Below are 20,787 nucleotides of genomic sequence, written 5' to 3'. Positions count from 1 at the left end.
GTTTGTGTGTTGTGAAGGAAATACCCAAATGCAGGACAAAAAAAGAAAAACTTCCAATGCACAGTCCCAAAAGGGCCTAAACAGCAAGCCAAGCCTTTAGGGAGACATGCACACAGACACCACAACAAAGAGCAAAGGCGAAGGACTGGACTATTTATACTTATGGGGTAATCAGGGAAGTGGAAACAGCTGGAGGAGTGAGACACAGGTGTGGGTAATCAAGACAATTACAAGGGAACGCAAAATTCAAAGCCAGGCACAAAAGAGAACTATCTACCAAAGTAAAACAGGAAATAACCCAAAAGATGACTACTAAGTGTACAAGACAAAAGATTGACACTGAACTTTATATGAAGGGAAACTATGAGAAAGCTGAAACACAGGCGCTAAACTACAATAAAACCAAACAGAAATACATAAGGCTAATTCAAAACTACCAAGAACTGAATGTCAGATCAGGACAGTCAAGCAACAAAACTACTTAGTAAGTTTTACTACTTTGAATTTTCTAAAATGTTAACCTCGCCTTAGCCATGAGCAGAATGGTATAGATGTTTGACAACACAGCTCTGTCATATTTTACCTTTTGGACTCCAGCAGTAGGAATAAAATCCCTGATATACATTTGTTTTAGTGGCCTGTATACCATACTATAGTTGATCAAACATCTGATCAGTTTGAATACAGGTGAACTCACAGAATCTGTGTTATCCTGATGTTACAGGCGGTCTCCAAACACCAGGCATAACAATGGACACAACACTTATGTGAAATTTAGTGGGTGAATGCTTATTACTATGTTAACACTTTTCCAGATTATCCCAGAAAGTTAATTCACTCTGAAGACTGAAGAAGTAACTTGGGTGAGTGACGAAACATTTGTCTATCTCAGTGAGGAAACATTCATCATCCAGGTGAACATAATCAACTATTGTCTAATGAATGTTTTATTTAATTGAATTTATTTTTTTGCCCTGGTCTCATCAGCACATCCTCAGAAAGCCTGGGATCACCTTTTCCAATTAGTAATACCAAGATCACCTCACCCAGGAAGTATCTTTGACAGATGAATGAATGAATCACCACAGTTGGCTCATTTTTATGTATAGGAACAGCAGCTCTGCTCTGACCATAGCATGCTAATCATATCAGAATAAATTGTTTCTGGTCACATAATGAATCTATGTCCGCTGCTTTCTCTCCTTTAAGTTCTTGCTTTCCACCACCTCCAAAAACCTGGAGGTTGTGTGGTTCTTAAGCTGCTGAATACTGCTCTTTGTTCACTAATCACTAGCTTTGTAATTCTGTGCCGAACAGCTGTGGGTTTATCAGAGCCTGTTCAGCTGTTGAAGATGCTGATAAGGACAACAACAGTAAAGCTGGTCCAAAAAAAGACATTAACAGAAACCATTAACACCGAGGGGCAAATATAGAATCAGATAAAAGTTCTCTTTGATTTTCATTAAAATAAGGTTACAAGACATAAATATGAATTGGTGCACTTCAAAAATAACAAAAGGAAAAAAATATGAAGCTCACTAATCAGCTTCATTACAGCTGAACTGCTTGCAGCGAGCCTAAGCAGAGCGCATACTGGTGCAACCTTCCTCACTGATAAAGCAGCTTGAGAGACACAGAGGGGATTTCTTAACGAGCTCCACTCATTTGTGTCAGTTTGTGTTCTGAACACCTGATGAATCCCAATAAGTCAACGCCTGCTGACAGAGACGGATGAGCATGAGCGTATCAGTGTGAAATCCTGATTTAATCATGGAACAGAAGAAGGAGCTGAGATCAAGGTATCAGCCGAGATATAAATCCCTGCCGTTTTATTTTTGGCTTTTGTGTATTTTCCATGTGGTGTCAAAGTGGAGTTTGTCCAGGTGTGTTTGCCCGCGGGATGTGATAAGCCCACATTAGTGGCGCTCTCTGAAAATGACAATATGTGGCAGTGAGAAAATGTGTAGCCATGGTGACAAGTCAGTGTCCTGTCGACCATGGTTGAGCGCAACGGATGCACTCGTGGGAGACTATTTTCTGACTCTCATGATTTTGTTTACCTGTTTCACCTGTTCCTATACACTCAAGCCAGGCAGCAGGAGAGTAACGTTGATTTTTCTGAATATTATATCTATTCCTATGAGGCTGTGAGCACATTTTCAGTTCAAATACTGTACAGAAGTATAACCTGAGCAGATACTTTTATAAAATTCATTTTCCCTGTGTTTAAAGAGCAGCTATAAGAAGAAGTCTTTGTCAACACTTTATAATCAAATGTATGGCTTGAATAAATTATCTATGGATTTGAAAAATGAAAATCTTCCTCCCTGCATGAACCTCCCATTGGAGCCTTATAGAGTCGAGAGAGCCGCCAAGGCGTCAAGCAGGGAGCAGGCAACCATTAATCATTGATTAGGAACATTTACATCTAATTCCATTTAATCATCTCTGGTTCACAAAACACTGAGACTGCCAAGCAGAGTCTCTATGCCAACTTGCAGCCAGAATATTTAGAAGATTTTAGGAAGTTTCTGAAATACTGATAGCTAGATTTAACAGTGTTTATCTTTAATCTTAGAGTGATCATGCAGTTATCTACAACAACATTTTGATTTATTGTTAAAAAGCAGTTGAGGTGGAGGTAAAAAAAAAATCCAGGTTAAAAATAAAATTACAACAAACGGTGCACATTGCCACATTTACATTTAGAGACAGATTAATGTGAAAGCAACTTTTTCCAACTACCTTCCTAAGTATATACAATACCAAAAAACATCTTTTTTCCATGCAATAGTCTTTAATTATTCTTGTATTCTTATATATTTCAGCTGCTTCTAAGTCTGGTTGTATTTCAGTAGGGATGCATCCAAAGATTGTCACACATGGCTAAAAGAGAAGTGTGTGACAATTTCATCAATTGTGACATGCACACTGTGTCACTTCATGCCATGTTTTACCTCATCTGAAACTGAAGAACAATTTTAACTAAAGAAAGACAAAAACTGTATTTCCCTCCATAAACTGACACTTCATTGTTTTTGTGGTAGTTTCCACCATATCCACCAAAGTCTGCAAAGCTTCTTTCTCTGATTCGCCAGGCCTTCACACAGTGGCCAAAAGTCAGACTTCATAATCACATTGTGGGACATTGTCTCAACATGTGGGACAAAGGGAGAGAGGAATAAAAATGGTCCCACATAAAGAGAGACAGGCTGTGTATGGTGGAGGGAAACACCTTTGGTTCATCTGACTTTACTGTTTCATTAAAACAATTCAAAAACGCTCTCTAATGTGTATTCATGCACTATATACACAAAACAATCCACTTAAACCATGCCACAGTTACAACCATATAAATGTGCAGGAACGTTTATGAGTCCTAAAATCTTTTTTCCACTCTGAAAGCTGAACTTCTATCATCATCTTTGCTGTTGTTTAATAGTTTAAGACTCTTCGAGTGCCAGGTCTCTTTCTTCTAATGTCTCTGCCATAAATCAAATTTCACACTACAAAGTTTTGGAGACGTGGCTGCATTCATCACTCACAACAAACAGCCTGAAGGTGAACGCTAGCCGGATGTAATTAATCACTACAGGAGTCTGTCATGGTGGTCCTCAAACAGTGGAAACTATTTCACACATTCACACATAACAAAATCTAAAATAACACCACAACAACAATAAGAATAACACACCTATAGTCACAATAATGAACCACTGCACTAATGCAAGACCTCATTTTGCTGCTACTAAGCAACTAGAAATATCTAACTGTATTATTTGTATTACACATACATGTTTTTTCTGCATATTTGGTTGATGTTCTGTTGAAATGAAACTACCTCAAACATTAGAGAGTGTTCATTTCTTTGCAAATGCTTTTCAAAGCAAAAGAATAAAATAAACTATATTCATTCGTTTCTCTGATGCCGAGTAGTCTAAATAAAAACACCCAGTCCTGTGCCTCCCCACTGACGAGATATTTTGCCTGTAAATGATTCATCTTGAACCATAAATGGTATAATACTGAGCCAAATTCTGTACAGCAGTACATCAGTATAAGTGTATGTGCTGCACTATGTGGATCACGTTCAACCTTTGGCTGAGGGAAAAAAAAAAAAAAACTAATAACATCGATGCTGCCGGGTTTCTGCTGCTGTACTCGTCTCATAACGAAGTGGAACACGTCGCACCAGCTCGCCGATCTGCGCTCCACGTGTGGCCGAGAATTGATTTCAAAACGCGTTTCATTCATAGATCAACGGCCTCGGCACAGAATTACATTTTTGATCTGCTGATATGTTATGAGCCAGCCAAACCTCCCACTGAGAAGCAGCATTCGTCCTCTGAGCTCCACATTTATGAAACTCTAACACGTTTGAATCAGGGCTTGAAATTTTTGCTCTCTTTAGTTCTATATTTATTTAAATCTCAGGCTTTCCTTTAATGTCTCACTGAGCTGTTTTACATTTAGTTGTTTCTTCTTTCGCTTAAGAACTTCCAGTCTTATTCTAACAAGACTTTTGTTGGAGGGTATGCCCAAATCATGAAGTTACAGAGCCCCAGAGACCCCCACATGTGTGGAGCTCCCTCCCCAGCTTGTTTTTATGATATGGCTCCAGTGAATGATTTAAAGTAGGGGTGTCAAACATAATGCCCGGGGGCACAAAGACACAGTGCAACTCCTACACTTCTCCAGTCACTCTCTCAAAGCTTCATCAGGTTAGACTAATCACAAATAAATAGGATCTATTAAAAACTAAACAGGAGCTTGGATCTCAGGAGGTGACCAGTTTTTCAAAACAAGCTTTTTGTGATTACTTCACGCTTAGTTAAAGAGAATGATCCTGATGCTGGTAAAACACAGAACTGTGTTTAAAAATCCACGTTTGACTCAAGCAGTGAGTCAAACACTCAAACCGTCTCATTATCGTCAGATGATCTTCACTTCTGCTGGAAGTTTGTTGGGACTTCCAGCGGCCAGAATGAAAAAAATGAAATGAAAAAAAACTTTAACGTATATGAAGCACTCATGTACAGCCCTTTTTACACAGGTGATGTAACCTGGATGTAATGTGGTGTCGCACAGACACAGGGAACAATCAATTACCTGAACAGGCATGATCATGTAACATGCAGGAAACTGATCTTTTCACCATTTCAGTTTCACTTCAGCCTGACACATCTTGAACCTCTTGGTTGTTTGTAGTTAAAAACAGGTAAAAGCAGAGGCTTGGTTCCCATTTTGATCCGACTCATCAGTGCGTACACAGTATTCTTTAAAAAACACAAAGACAGACAAATTTACAAGTAGAGTTTATTGATGGTCATGATTGATTTTCACCAGGTCTGCGAAGGTACAAGTCTGTGCAAACATGCTCAAAAACACTACAAAGCCACTGAATTCGCTCCCAGCAACAGTATACAGTTACATATGCATATACAGTACTGAAATACACTGAACCCTCCTCAGAGATATATTTAGAAAAATATAAAGTCCTAACTTTCCAACTCATAGACAGGAACATTTCACAACAAAAACACACAAGTCCACATGTGCTGTGATGCCCTTATTAGCTGAAAGGGAATGAACATGAACATATGATATGGATTGAATGAGCCAAAAAATTTACATTTTTAGATTAAAATAAGTGAATTATGTTGCAATAGATGCTGCAGTAGTAAACTTTGCATGTGAGAACATGCCCAACCGTGTGTGTGTGGAAAGCGATGAAGCGATGTGTTTAACTAGGATGTGTCTACACATAATGCTGTGTGTTTATATTGTGGTGAGGTTCGTGCTGCACACAGATGGCGAGGTGCAGAGAGCCTGCAGCTTTGAAAAGGACCGCAGTGCATTTTTAAACCAGATCATTCAAGACCAGCAGCAGGTTTACTGCCTCCAAAGCGATTTGAGCCCAAGTGGAAACAGTTTTCTTGACGTTTGTTTGACTCCTGCGTGTATTTTTATCCACCTGTCTGACTCATTGCTGTGAGAGATTAGCTCGCTGCTCAGCTTGGAAGGGGAGCTTTTAGTAAACATCTGCAGGAGTCGAGAGTCGTTAAAGCAGCAATTAGTGTTTTCATTTCATTATCTAAAGATCACAAAGTGACATTTTCTTACGGCGGGCTAATCAGTGAAACTGAGCCGCTACGTGAATGTAATACGTTGGGATGTAAACTAGATATTTGTGAGATAAAGAAGTTTGTTCTCTGCTTCTGTGTGCGTGTGGGACATTTCAGAGGAGATGCTTGGAGATATTTACCATACCTCCCCGTGAAGACCGCCTCGTCTGTTTAAATAAATCAGTAACAGAAAGAGTTTCTGTTCAAAAAAAGAGCAAAAGAAAAGTAAATCTGCTTTTTCATCAACGTCTGGTGTGCAAATGTTGGGAGATGACCACATAAGGACTTATTTTATCACACCTTTTTTAAAATCAACAGCAGCTACAACCACTTTTACAGTTTATTAAAGTTTTTGCTTTATTTAAACTCTGTTTTTAAAATCATCAACTGAAAATATGCAATAAGCAGAGGATTAACCCTGCAACACCAGGTGCGTCATATTTGACACATTTACATCAGTGTGATTTTTTTTTTTAACCCTAGCCCTCATTAAATGCTTTTCTTATATGCAAAAATGATATAAAATAAAACTCATATACGAAAACTGATATGTAATTATTTTTCTTACTTTGTCAGAAGGTTCAAACAAACAATTTGAATATCTTGGCAATTTTTTGTGGCTCAGGCTTTACAGTTTTAACTGTTTGTAAAATTAAAATATCTGATTGGTTTTACTTGGACCAAACACAAGTAGACAAATTTAAAAACCTTTTCAGTCTTTGAATTTGAGCCAATAATAAAACTAATTTCCTCGACGCAGCGAGGCCCACTCGAGAGACAATTTTGCTCAAATTGTTCAGATATAATAAAACAAATATAATTTATCAAGTAAAAGCAAGAGTTGAATCCAAATTATGAAGCAATTCTTGGCCTTGTTTCACTGTCAGTGAAGCACAAGGTGGTTGATGTAGCAGCTCATAAGGTACACGATCCATCGCCATTCACAGATTACCGTCACGTCATCAATGGTCTGGCCCGTTTAGTCTCACTTCTGAATTTTGAAAGTTTTGAATGCAATGTTTAGTTTTGTGGTTCCCTTATGTGTTTCTTTCTGTGTCCCAGCTTTTGTTAATAGCTGCTCTGTGTCTGCTTCAAGTGTCGTCTCATTTGTTTACCATTTTATTTTGAAGTCTAGCTTTCTTACATCAGTTTTGCTTCCTGCCTGTGCTTTTCTCCTGATTGTTTGCACTGCTGTGTTTGCCTCTCCTGATTGGCCTCCTGTGTGTATAAATTGTCCGAGCTTCCTTCTCTTAGAGCTCAAAGTGGTTATTAATACTGCCTTTTATTCTGCCTTCACGCGTGCCTGGAGTTTCTGTTATTTGTCTCTTTGAAGGATTTTGTACTCCTTTGTCCTCAACCTGAATAAAGGTTAGTTTTGAATCCTACATTGATTCAGCTCTATAATACAATATATCTGTCTGGGAGAGAGGCATCTGCTAGTATATATTATTATTATTATTATTCATTTTACTTCTTTAACAAAAGAATTTCAACCAGTATGACCTCGCCCTCCGTTACCACGCCCCCCTCCCCATCATGACCAAGTGGTATGCAAAATGTGTGCAAAAGTAATATTTGATGTCATCGCAACCTTTGATATTTCACAAAGTTGTTATTATTTATTTTGTAGCGCATGCAACAATGTTTTATTCTTTTATGTCAATGATTTTGCTAAATGGACTGAATTGAATGCTGTTCAGTACATCAGGTGCGAGTGATTGGTGAAGCGGTAAGTATGCATGAAGTTTGTACAGTGAAAGTGATCAAGGGCCCATAAAACAACACATTTAAACTTGACCTTGAGCATTGTTTGGGTGAAGACCCATGAAGTCATAAGTGATAAGTGTGCAAGCTTCACTAAAATCAGACCAGTACTGTAGGCCTATGACGCCTGATGACCGAGCTTCACCAAAGGCTCAGTCTTTCAGTCAGATGAGCTAAAAACAAGCAGTGCGTGTTTTTTTTCACTTGGGCTCTTTGATAAAAAATTCAATCACACATCAGGGGGCTGTTTTTCTAAAGGATATCATGACAGAATAATATTTAAACCCACTGGTGCAAGACAAAAACAAAACACTTAGAACATTAGAGAACGCTTTTACCAAAAACGTTGGGACGCTGTATAACATATAAACAAAACAGAATGCAAGAATGTGCAAATCTCAAACCCATATTTTATCTATGAAATGATCAAGTAGAGACATTTTAGAATTTCGGGGGAAATCTGTCATTTTTAGTTCGATGGCAGCAACACGTCTTAAAAAAAAGTTGGAACAGAGTGCCAACAGGCTGGAGATTAAGTGGTGCTAAAAGAAACAGCTGGAGGAACATTTCAGGACCGATTTGGTTAATTGGCAATATGTCAGTAGCATAATTGGGTATAAAAAGAGCGTCTTAGAGAGGCAGAGTTTCTCAGAAGTAAGGACGGGGATGGGTGCGGGGGGGGGGGAGACAGTCCAGCAGCTGTTCTCCTCTGTTCCCAGATGTTTACAGAATGTTGTTAAAAGATAAAGGATGCTACAGAGCGGTTATCACTGACTTGTCCCAACTTTTGAGATGTTTTGCTGCCATCAATTCAAAATGAGTTTCTTAAAAGTTTTACATTTTCTCACTTTAGTGATTTGATTTGTTTTGTATGTTCTATTATACATAAAATAATAGTTAATGAAATTTCAACTCATTGCATTTCTGTATTTATTTACATTTTTCACAGCATCCCAGTTTTTTTCCTTTGTGTATTTGTAATCGAGAATCTGAATCTGCTTTCAGTCAATGAAAGACGTGTATGCATGTCTATAGCGCTGTTGTGAATGACTGTGGTGGGTTTAATGCCATCTGTCCACTCGTAATTGTTTTCCTTCTCAGTGACGCGCTCCGAGCAGAGGCAATGGGAAGTTACAGTAGATGAATGGCCAAATGGAGGAGGAGAGGAGACTCATTACCTCCTCATTAATGCCAGATGCTGATGCCGACGGGGGTCAGATGGGAGATACAAGACGTCACTGCAGCAGACGCAAACTGCAGATTGGATCAAGTGTCCACCCTAAACAGATTTGCCGTGTATGTTTGAGAAGATGGGGACTGCCAGCAGGAGCACATGCACTTCAAAGAAGGTGAGGTCAGGTAAGGTAACGAGAAGGCAGCACAGGCCACATTCTGTAATACTTGGATTTTATTTCTTTTTGCTTTCGACTGGGTCAGAGATCTAAAGAAACCGACTGATGGCACTTCTGAAACAGATGTGTTTTCCACAGATCTCCAGAGTGGGTTTCTAAAGCCCTTAATGGAGACTTCAAAGCAGCATGACTCTCTGATCGGGTTTTAAAGATGTAAACTAAGCGACCGTCCTGTAAATATTCACATGAGAGACGTCTTACGGCATGCCTGCGTGTGAAAGTGTAAGCGTGCACCTGCTGATATTTTCCATCTCACTTTCACATTGTTAGTGTGTGTGCAATGAGATGAAATGAGGAAAAAAAAGCAAAGCCACCCCTCTTTTACGCGTCCACAGGTCGTGTCCTTGAGTTGTAAACGAAGGTAGAAGAGTATGCACATTTACTCACTGTACACTTATACAAACAACACCTCAGTAAAGTTAAACAAGACATTAAATAGAGAGAAAAGGGGCCACAGGTCCCCTGAACATGAGGATATACTGAAGCAGGACACAAAGAGTATCTATTAACAGTCAGCAGCTCCATGGTCCCGTAGCCAGGGCTTCAACAACTAACTGCCCCCTCTAATAGCTAAAAGTCATTCTGTGTCTAAGCATTTCTTCCATGTTTCAAAGTATTGTGAGGTGTATTCATGTGCGCCGCCTTGAAACTGCAGGTTTCCACAGATATGAACTCGGTCAAGTATAATCCGCATTTATTTTTAGAAAATAAATGTCTTTTATCCATCTGGGGCAAGAAAAGACATGTATGTAAGAGCGGGCCTGTCAAGCTTTGTGTTTCAGGATGTGGTGGGGGGATTTTCTACAGTATTCTGATAAAATACAATAGACCGTTTGCTGTGTTTGGGTAGAATTTGACACATTTTAAATTACAGTTTTCATGGATGTCTATTTTTCATTCAAACAAGGCTTTAAAATAGTTGTGCAGTCACACAAAAAAAAGGTCATTTTATTTGGCTTTGAGACAGTTCATCCTAAGGCTAACCCCTGTGACAAGTTCCCAGAGGTTCCTATTATGTACCATAAACGTCTGCGGGAACATACCCAGCAAACATTCTCAACAACCCTGGACCTATTTTTCTAGCAAGAGATCCACGTTCAACAACTGATTAGATCATTAGAACAAGCCGAGACAATATGTATTTAAAACCTGTTCAAACATAGGTGACATAATCAAATTTAATACAATTAAATTTCACCTTTTACTGTTTAATATGAAAACAATTTAAGAATAAGTTAAAATTCTCTCACTGTTTTAAGATGCATTGATTTTAAAAAGATAAACGTCTGAAAGTGTTTTATTTATTTATTTTAAAAACAGTCATCAGTAGTTTGCGTAAATGGAGAAGAACTATGAAGTTTGTTAACAGTTATTTAGTAACTAAATTAGCTCTCAGTCAATTATCTTTGTTTTCAAAGGAACAAGGACACATGCATTTAGTTTGTCCATTTGGCTGGATCTCTATTTTACATGGAAACAACGTCCCCATCGGCCCATTTTTAGTTTTTGTTAGCTGACAAAAGGTGATCTTTTTCAGTAATTTTGTCTGGGAGACAATGTCGCTGTTTATGCTGTGTTTGCCGGGTATTAAAGACTCCATAAGATACCTTCACACAAGAAAATAAACAAATAATAATAATAATAATAATAATAATAATAATAATAATAATAATAATAATAATAAAGGTCGAATAAAATATGATCATCAAGTGGACCAGTATAGAAAAAGCCATAATGGTCTGCTTGGGAAAATAAATCTGTTGGAGTTTTTTCTTGGCCTTCAGACAATAATTCTGATTGCTACAGTGCCGGATAGGACATCCCCCCAAAAAAACTCTTCCACACTTTTGACACGTATCTTTTCGTCTTTTACGGTATTTGCAGGCTGCTGTTACATATCATATTTACAACTCTAGAAATATATTAACTTGCACAGCTAATGTTGATTACCAAATTCTGCTTTTATCCTCATTTGCCTCTAATTAAAGTGCATCTGCCACTGTTACAATTTTGAATCCTTTGCAAGGATGCAAAGCTTGACAGGCTTACAAACAGAAGGACTGGTCAACTTGGCAGAAATTTAATTGATCCTAGAAGTTTATCAACACTTTTGGAGCAGTCTTATCTCAGTAGGTGTATAAAAAGGAAGAGTTTATGCTACACAGGAAGTGACTTGTTGTGTGCCTCTGGCAGCAACAGCAGTGTGTGCGGATGTCGAACTGATAGCTAGCCTTAGCAGTGATAACACAGCAGAGCGCCACTGATGTAAGTGAAAATCTAATAGCAGTCAAATAAAATGATGTTTGGCTACATTACTTGGTGTCCAACTGGTCTGATCTCCGAGACGTGTAAAGCTTAGCACCAAAATGCATCCAAAAAAAGTTGAATAAAGAAACTAAATCGCACGGATTACCACGTTAATCTGATCCATGTCTGTGAAACCATCGTCGCAAAATCTCCATCAACATTTTAAACACATTATTTTGCCTCTCTTTAAACTTTATTGAGTCCACTGAAAACTTCTTTACCACCTCTTCTTCCCGACTCTTCACACCGCCGAGCTGGAGACCTGGAGCCAGCCCACCTCTGTGTAGGCCCCCGTCACATGCCAGTACACCGCCCCCATCAGTTTGGTCCACACCATCTGCACCTCTGCCGTGAAGAATTCTGGGAAATCTTCAGACAACACCTCCAGCATCACACCGCTCAGGATCTGAGAGGAAGGGGTGAGAAACAAATTTCATTAAGCGAGCCGCAGAGAGACGGAGAGCGAGGGGAAATGTGGCTATTGAGATAATAAGGATGGGGGTGCGAGTAATGCAGAAAAATTGTGTTCTGTGGGTAAAGTGGGAACAGAGTGATGGAGAAAAAAGGAATTCATTTCAGCGTTACAGAGAAGTGGGCGAGACAGGTGAGAATTGAAAATGATAACTGTAAAACATGAAAGCAGTGGGTGGACAGGCGAAACAAAGGAACAGAAATGACAAAGTGGAGAGAAAGAGCAGCAGAGGTGGCTAAAGCAAAAGCACAGAGAGGAAGCTCGGTGTAAGTGTGGCAGCCCGCCATAAAGTCAGCTGACCTGGGCAGAACTGGGTAAATAAACCCAAACTACTGATGCTGATTTAACAAAAGCTTCTCAACAGGAGGTTATGAGTGGGGGGTTTCTATAAAAGCTTTGAGACATATTTGACATGTTATGTGACACCAAACAAAAGGATTTCTATCAGCTGAGCAGCTGCATGAATGTGATATGGATGAAAGTTACTATGCTGGCAAAAACAAAACTACAGCCTTCTTTGTGTGGTATTACCTGGAGACATCAAGTAATTTGTTACAGATTTCAGTTTTGAACATTTTTATCTATTTGCATTTCTGTATGATGCAACAAAGAGGGGATATCCCGAACATGGTCATCTCAGACACATAGCTCCGGCTGTGAGCACAGAAGCCCCGCCTACCTGCTATTCAAACCTTCTGTTTGCTAAACTGTCAAAGCATATGAGGCTTTGTTTTCTCCTAAACAATCTTCAGTAGCAGTAGATCCACTATGTCTCTCGCTCGCTCTTTTTAAAAAAAAAATCCTTCACATGAACACGTGAAATTCAGTTTACTTGGGTGAGAGAATATATTGTACAGAGTAAAAGACCTTGAATGTGAGGCTGTCACTGTCACTCAAATGTGACGACAGTTGGGGTTAAGAATGACCAAATAACCCAACGTGTAAGTCTTTGGGCTGCGGGAGGCACAGGGAGAGCATCAAGCTCCACACTGAGGTGTCTCCAGCTGGCCAGTGGACTCAAAGCCAGGACCATCTTGCTGTGAGGCAACAGTGTTAACTGCGGCACCACTATGCCGCAAACCCTTTATCTTATTAAGCTAAATGAATAAAGGTGGTTGATGATGATCTGGTAGGATTTATTTCTGTATCCTGCCCAGTGGCCGGCGTGAAGAGTGTAATCAGTGAACAGTGCGGGCTCTCGTATTTCATCCGGTCATTAGATCTAAGGACTTCTGGTTGTATTGATGTCTGTACGGAGCATTTGGACATTCAGGAAGCCACTTGGTGCTTCCTTGAGTCACTGCGGTTTTGTTTTATATTTATCAAACATAAATGTTGCAGTGTACAGTCCTCAGAGGTGATTATCAGGTCATTGTGTTTGTTGGTCAAACATCTGGATGTTCTCCTTCAGTCGTTGCTGCTTGTTTCTTGTTCCCATATCTCCCCACTGTTCCTTGTACAGAGTTTCTTAGTTTTTTCCCCACTTATATGTGCAGCACCTTCAGTTTTACCACCTGGCTGTCAGTTTCAGTTTTGTCTCAGCCATTAAGTCAACCTTAAAAAAAAAAAGTAACCTCTGCCCATAACGTGACACATTATGAGAAAACAGGAAGTATGAAATGTATGACTGGCCTAAAAAAAAAAAAAAAAAAAAAAAAAAAAAAAAAAAAGGTCGGGCCTTGAACACGTGAGATTGAAAATTCAAGGAATATACAGAGGGACTAATTTTTTAATGACCTATTCACAGAGTGATCAATTCAGGTCTAAATGGTGGTAGAGTTTTCTCTGGTTACTGTTGTGTTTATGAACCAACACAACATTCAGCAACATTCAGAAGACTTGAAGAGAAATAATCTACTTCCCCCGTCAGATGGAGCAGGAGGAACACTGAATGTAACACAAGTGTTATGTAAAAACATGGGCGGTATACAAAAATGAGTTTAAGACATTTGTAATTGGTTCTGATTCTGTCTACGCTCCTCTAAAAGCTAACTTTGTAATGTGCTCCAGGTCTGTGGAAAACTGTATTTACTTGCATATGTAAAACCTTACATATAAGGTTTTACAGAAAGCTATAAGCAAAGTAAAGACTGAAGTTGTTGCTGATTTTTTTTTATTTTTAAAATTGTGCATAAAACATTTTTTTAAATTTAAAAAAGGTAGCAAGAGAGAAGGGGAAGGTTCACATGATGGTAGTGTGGATAGTGGAAATATTGGAAAAAGGATGTTGAATATTGAGCTGCTAGTCAGGAGGAAAAGATTCAGAGAAGATTCACGGATGTAGGCTATGTCCACACGTACCCGGGTATTTTTGAAAACGCATATTTTTCTATGCGTTTGCACCTTTCGTCCACACGTAAACGGCGTTTTCGGTCACTGAAAACGGAGATTTCTAAAAACTCCGGCCAGGGTGGATATTTTCTAAAACTCCGTTTTTGCATTTACGTGTGGACGAGAAAAACGGAGAAAACGCAGTGTCAAAGGTGTGCGCCTTTTTTGACGTCACAGTGTGCGCCACGTTGTTGTTTCGGTGAAATGAATTTCTACAATACTGTTACTGTTAATTGTACTCTCTGCAGTGTTTAAATGCTTACATATACACACACAGTTACTGTCCCTTCATATATACGACTCGGTTCTGCTTCTATGCCCCATCTTTGTTTACTTTTTCCCACCGAGTCTTCTAGACTTCTGATTGGCCAACATTTCTACACTGTTAGGAATATAGCGCCACCTGCTGCTTTGGCATGTTCCTAGCAGCGTTTTCCTTCATTTCTGCCTTTACGTGTGGACGGGATTATTTTTTAAAACGAAAACGGAAAATCTCCGTTTTCAAAAATACCCGGGTACGTGTGGACATAGCCGTAGTGAAGGAGGAAATGCAGAGAGTTGGTGTGACAGAGGAGGATATTTGGGAGGGAGGGAGGGAGAGAGAGAGAGATTAACTTCTGTGGCATGTAGTTGTTTCTTAAGTGGCCACTGATATTTTATTGTTGTGGGTTTTTCTATATAATGTATTTGTTGCATGGATTTTGTTGCAGTGGTTGATATGTTATGGGTCCATATAGCTGCCACCTGGCATTTCTCTCACTTGTAAAGGAGATTTGATCTTAATAGGACTTATTGGTGTCACAGCTCTCCACATATATACTTGTCTTTTTTCAGGAATTTGGACTGTTCGTCCACATATAAATCACTGAAAACTCATTTTCTGAAAAACTCCAGGGTGTAGATTTTCAAAAAGATTTTTCCCCTGCTAAATAAAGGACTGAATCTTATATCAGACGAGAATAGGACATTCCTCTCCCAAAAGTCCAGCAGTTGATCTTCTCAGTTGCCAGATGTTTACGGACTATTGTTAAAAGATGGCAAAATATTTTCCCCCTAATTGCTTCAGTTTAATAGTGGGAGTTTAATTCTTCCCACAGTGTTCTCTCCTCTTGTGTCAAGTCTCCTGTAGTAAATCCATGTCTGCATTTTCCCACTTCCTGTTTTGTCTTGTGAAGTAGTGTTCCTTGTGCCTTGCTTCCAGTGTGCTTCCCTTGTCTCGTCTGTGATCTAGTTCAGCTGTTTCATTTTCCTCAGCTCTCTCCACTTCCCCAATCCAAGCACTGTTGGATCCTTCCCCGTGTGTTTTCAAGCTTTTGTTTCTGTATTTTTCCAGGTTCTCTTTTTGGACTTGTGTTTTACCTTTTGAATTATTTCCAACAGCTTGCTTTAAGATCAACTCAGTCTTCCTTCGTCTGTGTTCCTGCGTCTGTGTTAGGGTTAGGATTAGTAACGTAAACATCATGATCAGGATGTCTGGCAGGCAGAGAGTGGACCCAGAGTGCAGGACTCAACAGATGGAAGTAAACTTAAAATCACAGCTTTATTTATGCTAGCAAAAGCAACACAGAGTTGAACAGGAACAAGCTTGAGGCTAAACAGATGGACAGAGGCTCATACACCATGAGAGAAAAGAGGGAGACACAGACAATATGTACACAAGAGGAGATTAGGACAGAGTGGAGACACCTGGGAGCACAGCTGAACAGAATGTGGTAAAAAGCAAAAAGAGGAAGCACATGCGCAAGGGACTATCAAAATAAAACAGGAAGTAACACATGTTGAGACCAGGACTAAGACGTACAAGCTTGGCAGAACAAACAATGGAACGGGACACAAGAAGAGACAGAAAGGGTAACAAAATATGGAGATACAATTGATGACAAGACACAGAGACGAGACTGGGACAGAATGGACACGAAAGGCAACTAATTGCTTCTTTCACAAATTTCCCAGGTGGTGTTAGGGCAGCTTTGGATTTCATTATTATAAGATGGTTTGGATTGAGAGGTTCAGTTGCCTTTGGGTAACTGATACTATCAACAGTCAAGAGGCGACTATTTACAATAGACTTGGCTTCATAAAACAGAGTTCAAAGAGAGCCATCATCCTCCTGAACACTGAGCAGTAGTGGCGTTCAGCATGTTATGAATGGTCCTAATTTTGGCGTTGCTGGACGCCGCCTGCATGACTTGCAGAAGGAGCATTGAAAATGAACTCCCACTATTTGTCTGCCAGGATTGAGAGCTTCTCTGAATTCATTTTTAGCTCCTACGAAGTTTGTGCCCTGGTTACAGTGAGTTGGCAACAGCTCCTCTCAGGCTAATGAAGCATCTAAGTGCATTTATCGATGCATCTGTTGATAAGTCTTCTAGCTTCTCAATGATTATGGGAGTATCTCAGGTTTCAGTAAAGATTTGTTGACAGAATGACTGCTGCGCAAAGACCTCTCGAGGTATGGTCAGGTGGGACTGAGCTAAATTTAGCACATGGAAGCTAAACTATAGAAAGATAGAGAATTTACAGACATCTAAAAATGTAACTAATGTTGTACCAAAGACTTTTATGCAGCTTATTCTTGTTGAGCGCAAGACAAGCTGCTCTATATAGGTTACACGTCTGAATGTGTCCATCATTCACGCTACTGCGCACAGAGGTCCAACAACTCCAGTAATGGCAATTTTATGGAACAGACCAGCGGTTTATTACATAAAATAATAAAACAAGAAGCAAGAACTAGAAATATAAATATAAATAACTACAAGGCTCTAAGGAATACTAAGCTCAAGGCAAATATAGAGCTAGAACATAAATACTCCTTAAATCCAAAAGAACAAATTATAAATCAAAAAATAAAACTCAACACAGGATTAAAGATCTGGGACCAAATTAATGTATTTGTTATTATTGGTTTTTATGCCCATGCATGTTTTTACATTATACAGAACAATGATTACAGGATAAACTTGATGCTCCATAAAATTCTTCCATAGCTTGTTTGCATGTGTCTAAGTAAAGATTGAAGCCTCCAGCTTCACAAAAGCTTGAAGTATTTCTATTAAAAACACACACAAAGCAAAACACTGCAGCTACATTTGAGAAATAAAACAGAAAAACAAGTAAAACAGGAATTATTTCTGTCCTGAGTAAAGTGACAAAAGTGAAATATCCCCCATGATATTAGACTGGTAATGAGAAAATTCTTTGGGCTGCTTTGATAATTGAAAGGGCCGCTGAAGCAAGAAAATACCTTTATTAAACTGCTAGTTATTCAGGATAGAGAACCCCTGACAATTATCTTCCCTGCTTTGTTTCATGGCTGCACTGATGAAGTGCAGCCTTGCAGACAACATGTTTAAAAGTGTTTAAAACAAAGTCAGAAAAAAAAAAGCCCAAAAAACAAGGTTCATTTTCTAAAGTTACCTTAAAGTACACGGGTTCCACTTTGTGTTTGATAGCATGGGCCTTTCCCACCAGGGCCAGCACCGACGACACCTTCTCAGGGTCGTGGAGGTTTTCCACCACACTGTTGATGGCATTCATCACCCTGCAGGCATGCTGCCGGAGTTGGCTGCTCCGCTCCATCTCCTCAGGATCCTCCAGGTGCTGAAACTGGCTAAAATACTGTTTGGCCGATGGGAAGTTGACAAAAAACCTAAAGAGGTGAATAAAATTCATTATTAAAATATGAAAGTAAAAGAGCTTCTTTTTTTTTCTTTTTTTTAACATCCAGGTTGATGTGTGTGAATGAATATGTCAGTGTTTTTACATTTTGGACCAATACCGTCCACAGAGGATGAAGTCTGCTGATCAATTTCTGATTTTTACTTGGGAACCACAAACAGAGTGAAACTGCTGATAATAATATATGCAGCACCCCTTTCTAAAACTACCATGCCTAAAGTAGCAAAAGTCACTTATTGTTTAAACTTTGTTTTTTTTCTACACAGACTCAAAAAAATCAGATGAGAGAAAGATTCAGAATAAAATATGGCTCATCGTCCTGAACCCCTCATTCATCAAAAGCTTGTACTCAAACATGCCTGTGAGTTAAAAATAATAGTTGAGCTTGAACTGTGTTTCCATTTCTATCAAAATTCAGGAGCTCCATAGTTCAGTTTAATTTTAATTGGTCACCTCAAGGTGGTTTATATTGTAAGGTAAAATATTAGAAAGAAACTCAAACAACCACACAGACCCCTATAAATAAGCACTTGGTGATGGTAGGAAGGAAAAACTCCATTTGAACAGGAAGAAATGTCCTGCAAAACCAGGCTCAGGGAGGGGCAGGCATTTGGGGAAGGGGAAAGACTAGAGAGCAAAAAGAGGCATGAGTTCATTAAGATATGACGTGGCCGGATTATTCGAGATATGAGGGAAACATGTTTGTAAGCAAAATTCAAATCTGACTTTAACAGGGAGCAAAAGAAGAAAAGCTAATATGGGAAAAATATGGTTCCTCTTTCCAGTTCCAGTTAGTATTTTCGCTACAGTGTTCTGGATCTACTGAAGGTGTTAATAACAAGACAATGATGGTGTGAGTCAAATGGAACAAAAATCAGCTCCTGTAACGATGAGGTAAACGGCTGCCAACACACCAACCGCACGCACTGAAGATCATGGGCAGGCAACCATCTTCTCACTCGTGGCTGCAAAGCCTATAATGTTTGATCCTCCAGCAAATAGCAGAAAAGGGGCCAAAACTACACCTGCCGCTGGCTCATTTATGATTAATGTCATGAAAAGAAAGCCCCAAAGTTTCCACTACACTTCTAAAGTGTTGTCCTTTAAGACTCTGGCTTGGGGACGAAGCTTTGACATGTCCACTGTAATCATTAAGGACAATTACAGGATTCAGTATATAACCTTTTAAAACCTTGAAGGTAAAAAGCTTTTTATTTAAATAACTGAAGACCATTCGATTTAATTCACACATTTTCCATGGAGAGAAAATGTGATTTTAAGGTCTTTGAAACAGAGAAACAAGAAAAAAATAAACTTTTACAAAGTGGAATGAAGTAATCAGTGATCTTCTCTGCTCACCGACAGTAAGTGTACTAACAGGATTTCTTTCAAATGGAAAATATATACTGCGCTTCCAGAGGAATTTCACAGAGAATGAAGAAGAGAAGATTTAAAACCCTGAAACCATATATTACAAGGAACAAAAGAATTAGGAAAACAGGAGCAACAAAACATCTTCATGCTGTTGTTTACGTTTGAATATCTGTGACAGCTAAAACATCTAGCAAGGTTTTATTGGCACAAATCCCATTAAACAGCGGCAATAACAGCAGCGACAATATATCATAATGAGAAGCACACATGCGTCTTCGCATTTGAAGAATGTGTCGACTTTGGCTTTATCCAAATTTACACATGAAATGAATGACCCAAAGCCATAAAGCCACTAAAACGATCATCCAAATGATACCCCAAAGCTTTCAAACTCTCTACATGCCATAAATTTTAATCAACCTGTCTCTTTCTTTCTCTCTTTCTAACTTAGTTTTTGACAAAAAGTGCAGTTCCTTTCTGTAAAGTGTTTAATTCGCCTCAGCACCATCCGTGTGGCAGGAAGTTCCCAGCAGAAACCTTTACATTACAGAAGCACTGATGAGACTCTGCAGTCAAGACTGATCAGGCTCTTTGAGTGTAATTGGATGCAGGTGGGCTGAAGAGTGCCGTTTAATTTTCAAGCGCTGTGTATCAGAGTGTAGCACGCTGAAAGACACCTACAGAAGTTGTAATATTAGAGATACATATTAAAGCATGTATGTTGTTTAGCTTCAGCAATGGCCCAGTTATTTATTTATGTATGTATGTATGTATGTATGTATGTATGTATGTATGTATGTATGTATGTATGTATGTATGTATGTATGTATGTATGTATGTATGTATGTATGTATGTATGCTGAGATTTAACTGAAAGGTAAAAGATAATTGTTTGCCTTCTCAAATAAATATTATCAAGTAAAGCTTTAACTGGTGACATATGCAGGTGGCATGGCCAGTTAGAATGAAGTATATGCGATTGATGTTTTTTTTGGCATGTTAGGCCGATTGGGAACCAACCTAGCAATCCTCTGGACGCTAGAATATGTATTCCACAACTGGTTCGAGAGTAATTGCTCAAGGTTTTTGGCTTTTCATTAGTAAAATGTTTGGCAAACAGTGTCCTGCAACAAAAACCTCATTGTGATTGCTTTGGTTACTAGAGTTGCCACAGTTGCATGAGATGCTGACTTGTCTGCAAGCACTCAACTACCCCCAAACAGCAATGATGCTTGACACAAACAAGATCCAGTTGCATTCTAGGTAAAAGCTGTTTTACCACTAAAAGCACAACTTTTACTTTGAAGGTGAACAGTCTGTT

At 39.1% G+C, this 20,787-nt stretch overlaps 1 protein-coding gene and 1 long non-coding RNA gene across 2 annotated transcripts in view; one reads left to right on the top strand and one right to left on the bottom strand.

Annotated features, from left to right (window-relative positions):
- Positions 1-342: 342 nt before the first annotated feature.
- Positions 343-1,162, top strand: LOC102077796 (uncharacterized). Its single transcript, XR_269323.4, has 3 exons — positions 343-484; positions 816-863; positions 988-1,162. It is a non-coding gene; the product is annotated as an uncharacterized LOC102077796 (long non-coding RNA).
- A 4,140-nt stretch (positions 1,163-5,302) lies between these two features.
- Positions 5,303-20,787, bottom strand: part of cygb2 (cytoglobin 2) — a 40,336-nt gene continuing 24,851 nt past the window's right edge. Inside the window, exons 2-3 of the mRNA XM_025907812.1 lie at positions 17,832-18,063; positions 5,303-12,014 (exon numbers count right to left, since the gene is read on the bottom strand). Of these exons, the coding sequence (XP_025763597.1) occupies positions 11,850-12,014; positions 17,832-18,063 (397 nt within the window). The 3' untranslated portion in view covers positions 5,303-11,849. The remainder of the gene's footprint in view (positions 12,015-17,831; positions 18,064-20,787) is intronic.

The sequence above is a fragment of the Oreochromis niloticus genome, linkage group LG6 (genome assembly GCF_001858045.2).
Source record: "Oreochromis niloticus isolate F11D_XX linkage group LG6, O_niloticus_UMD_NMBU, whole genome shotgun sequence".
NCBI classification, from domain to species: domain Eukaryota; kingdom Metazoa; phylum Chordata; class Actinopteri; order Cichliformes; family Cichlidae; genus Oreochromis; species Oreochromis niloticus.
This window is presented reverse-complemented; position numbering and strand designations above follow the sequence as displayed.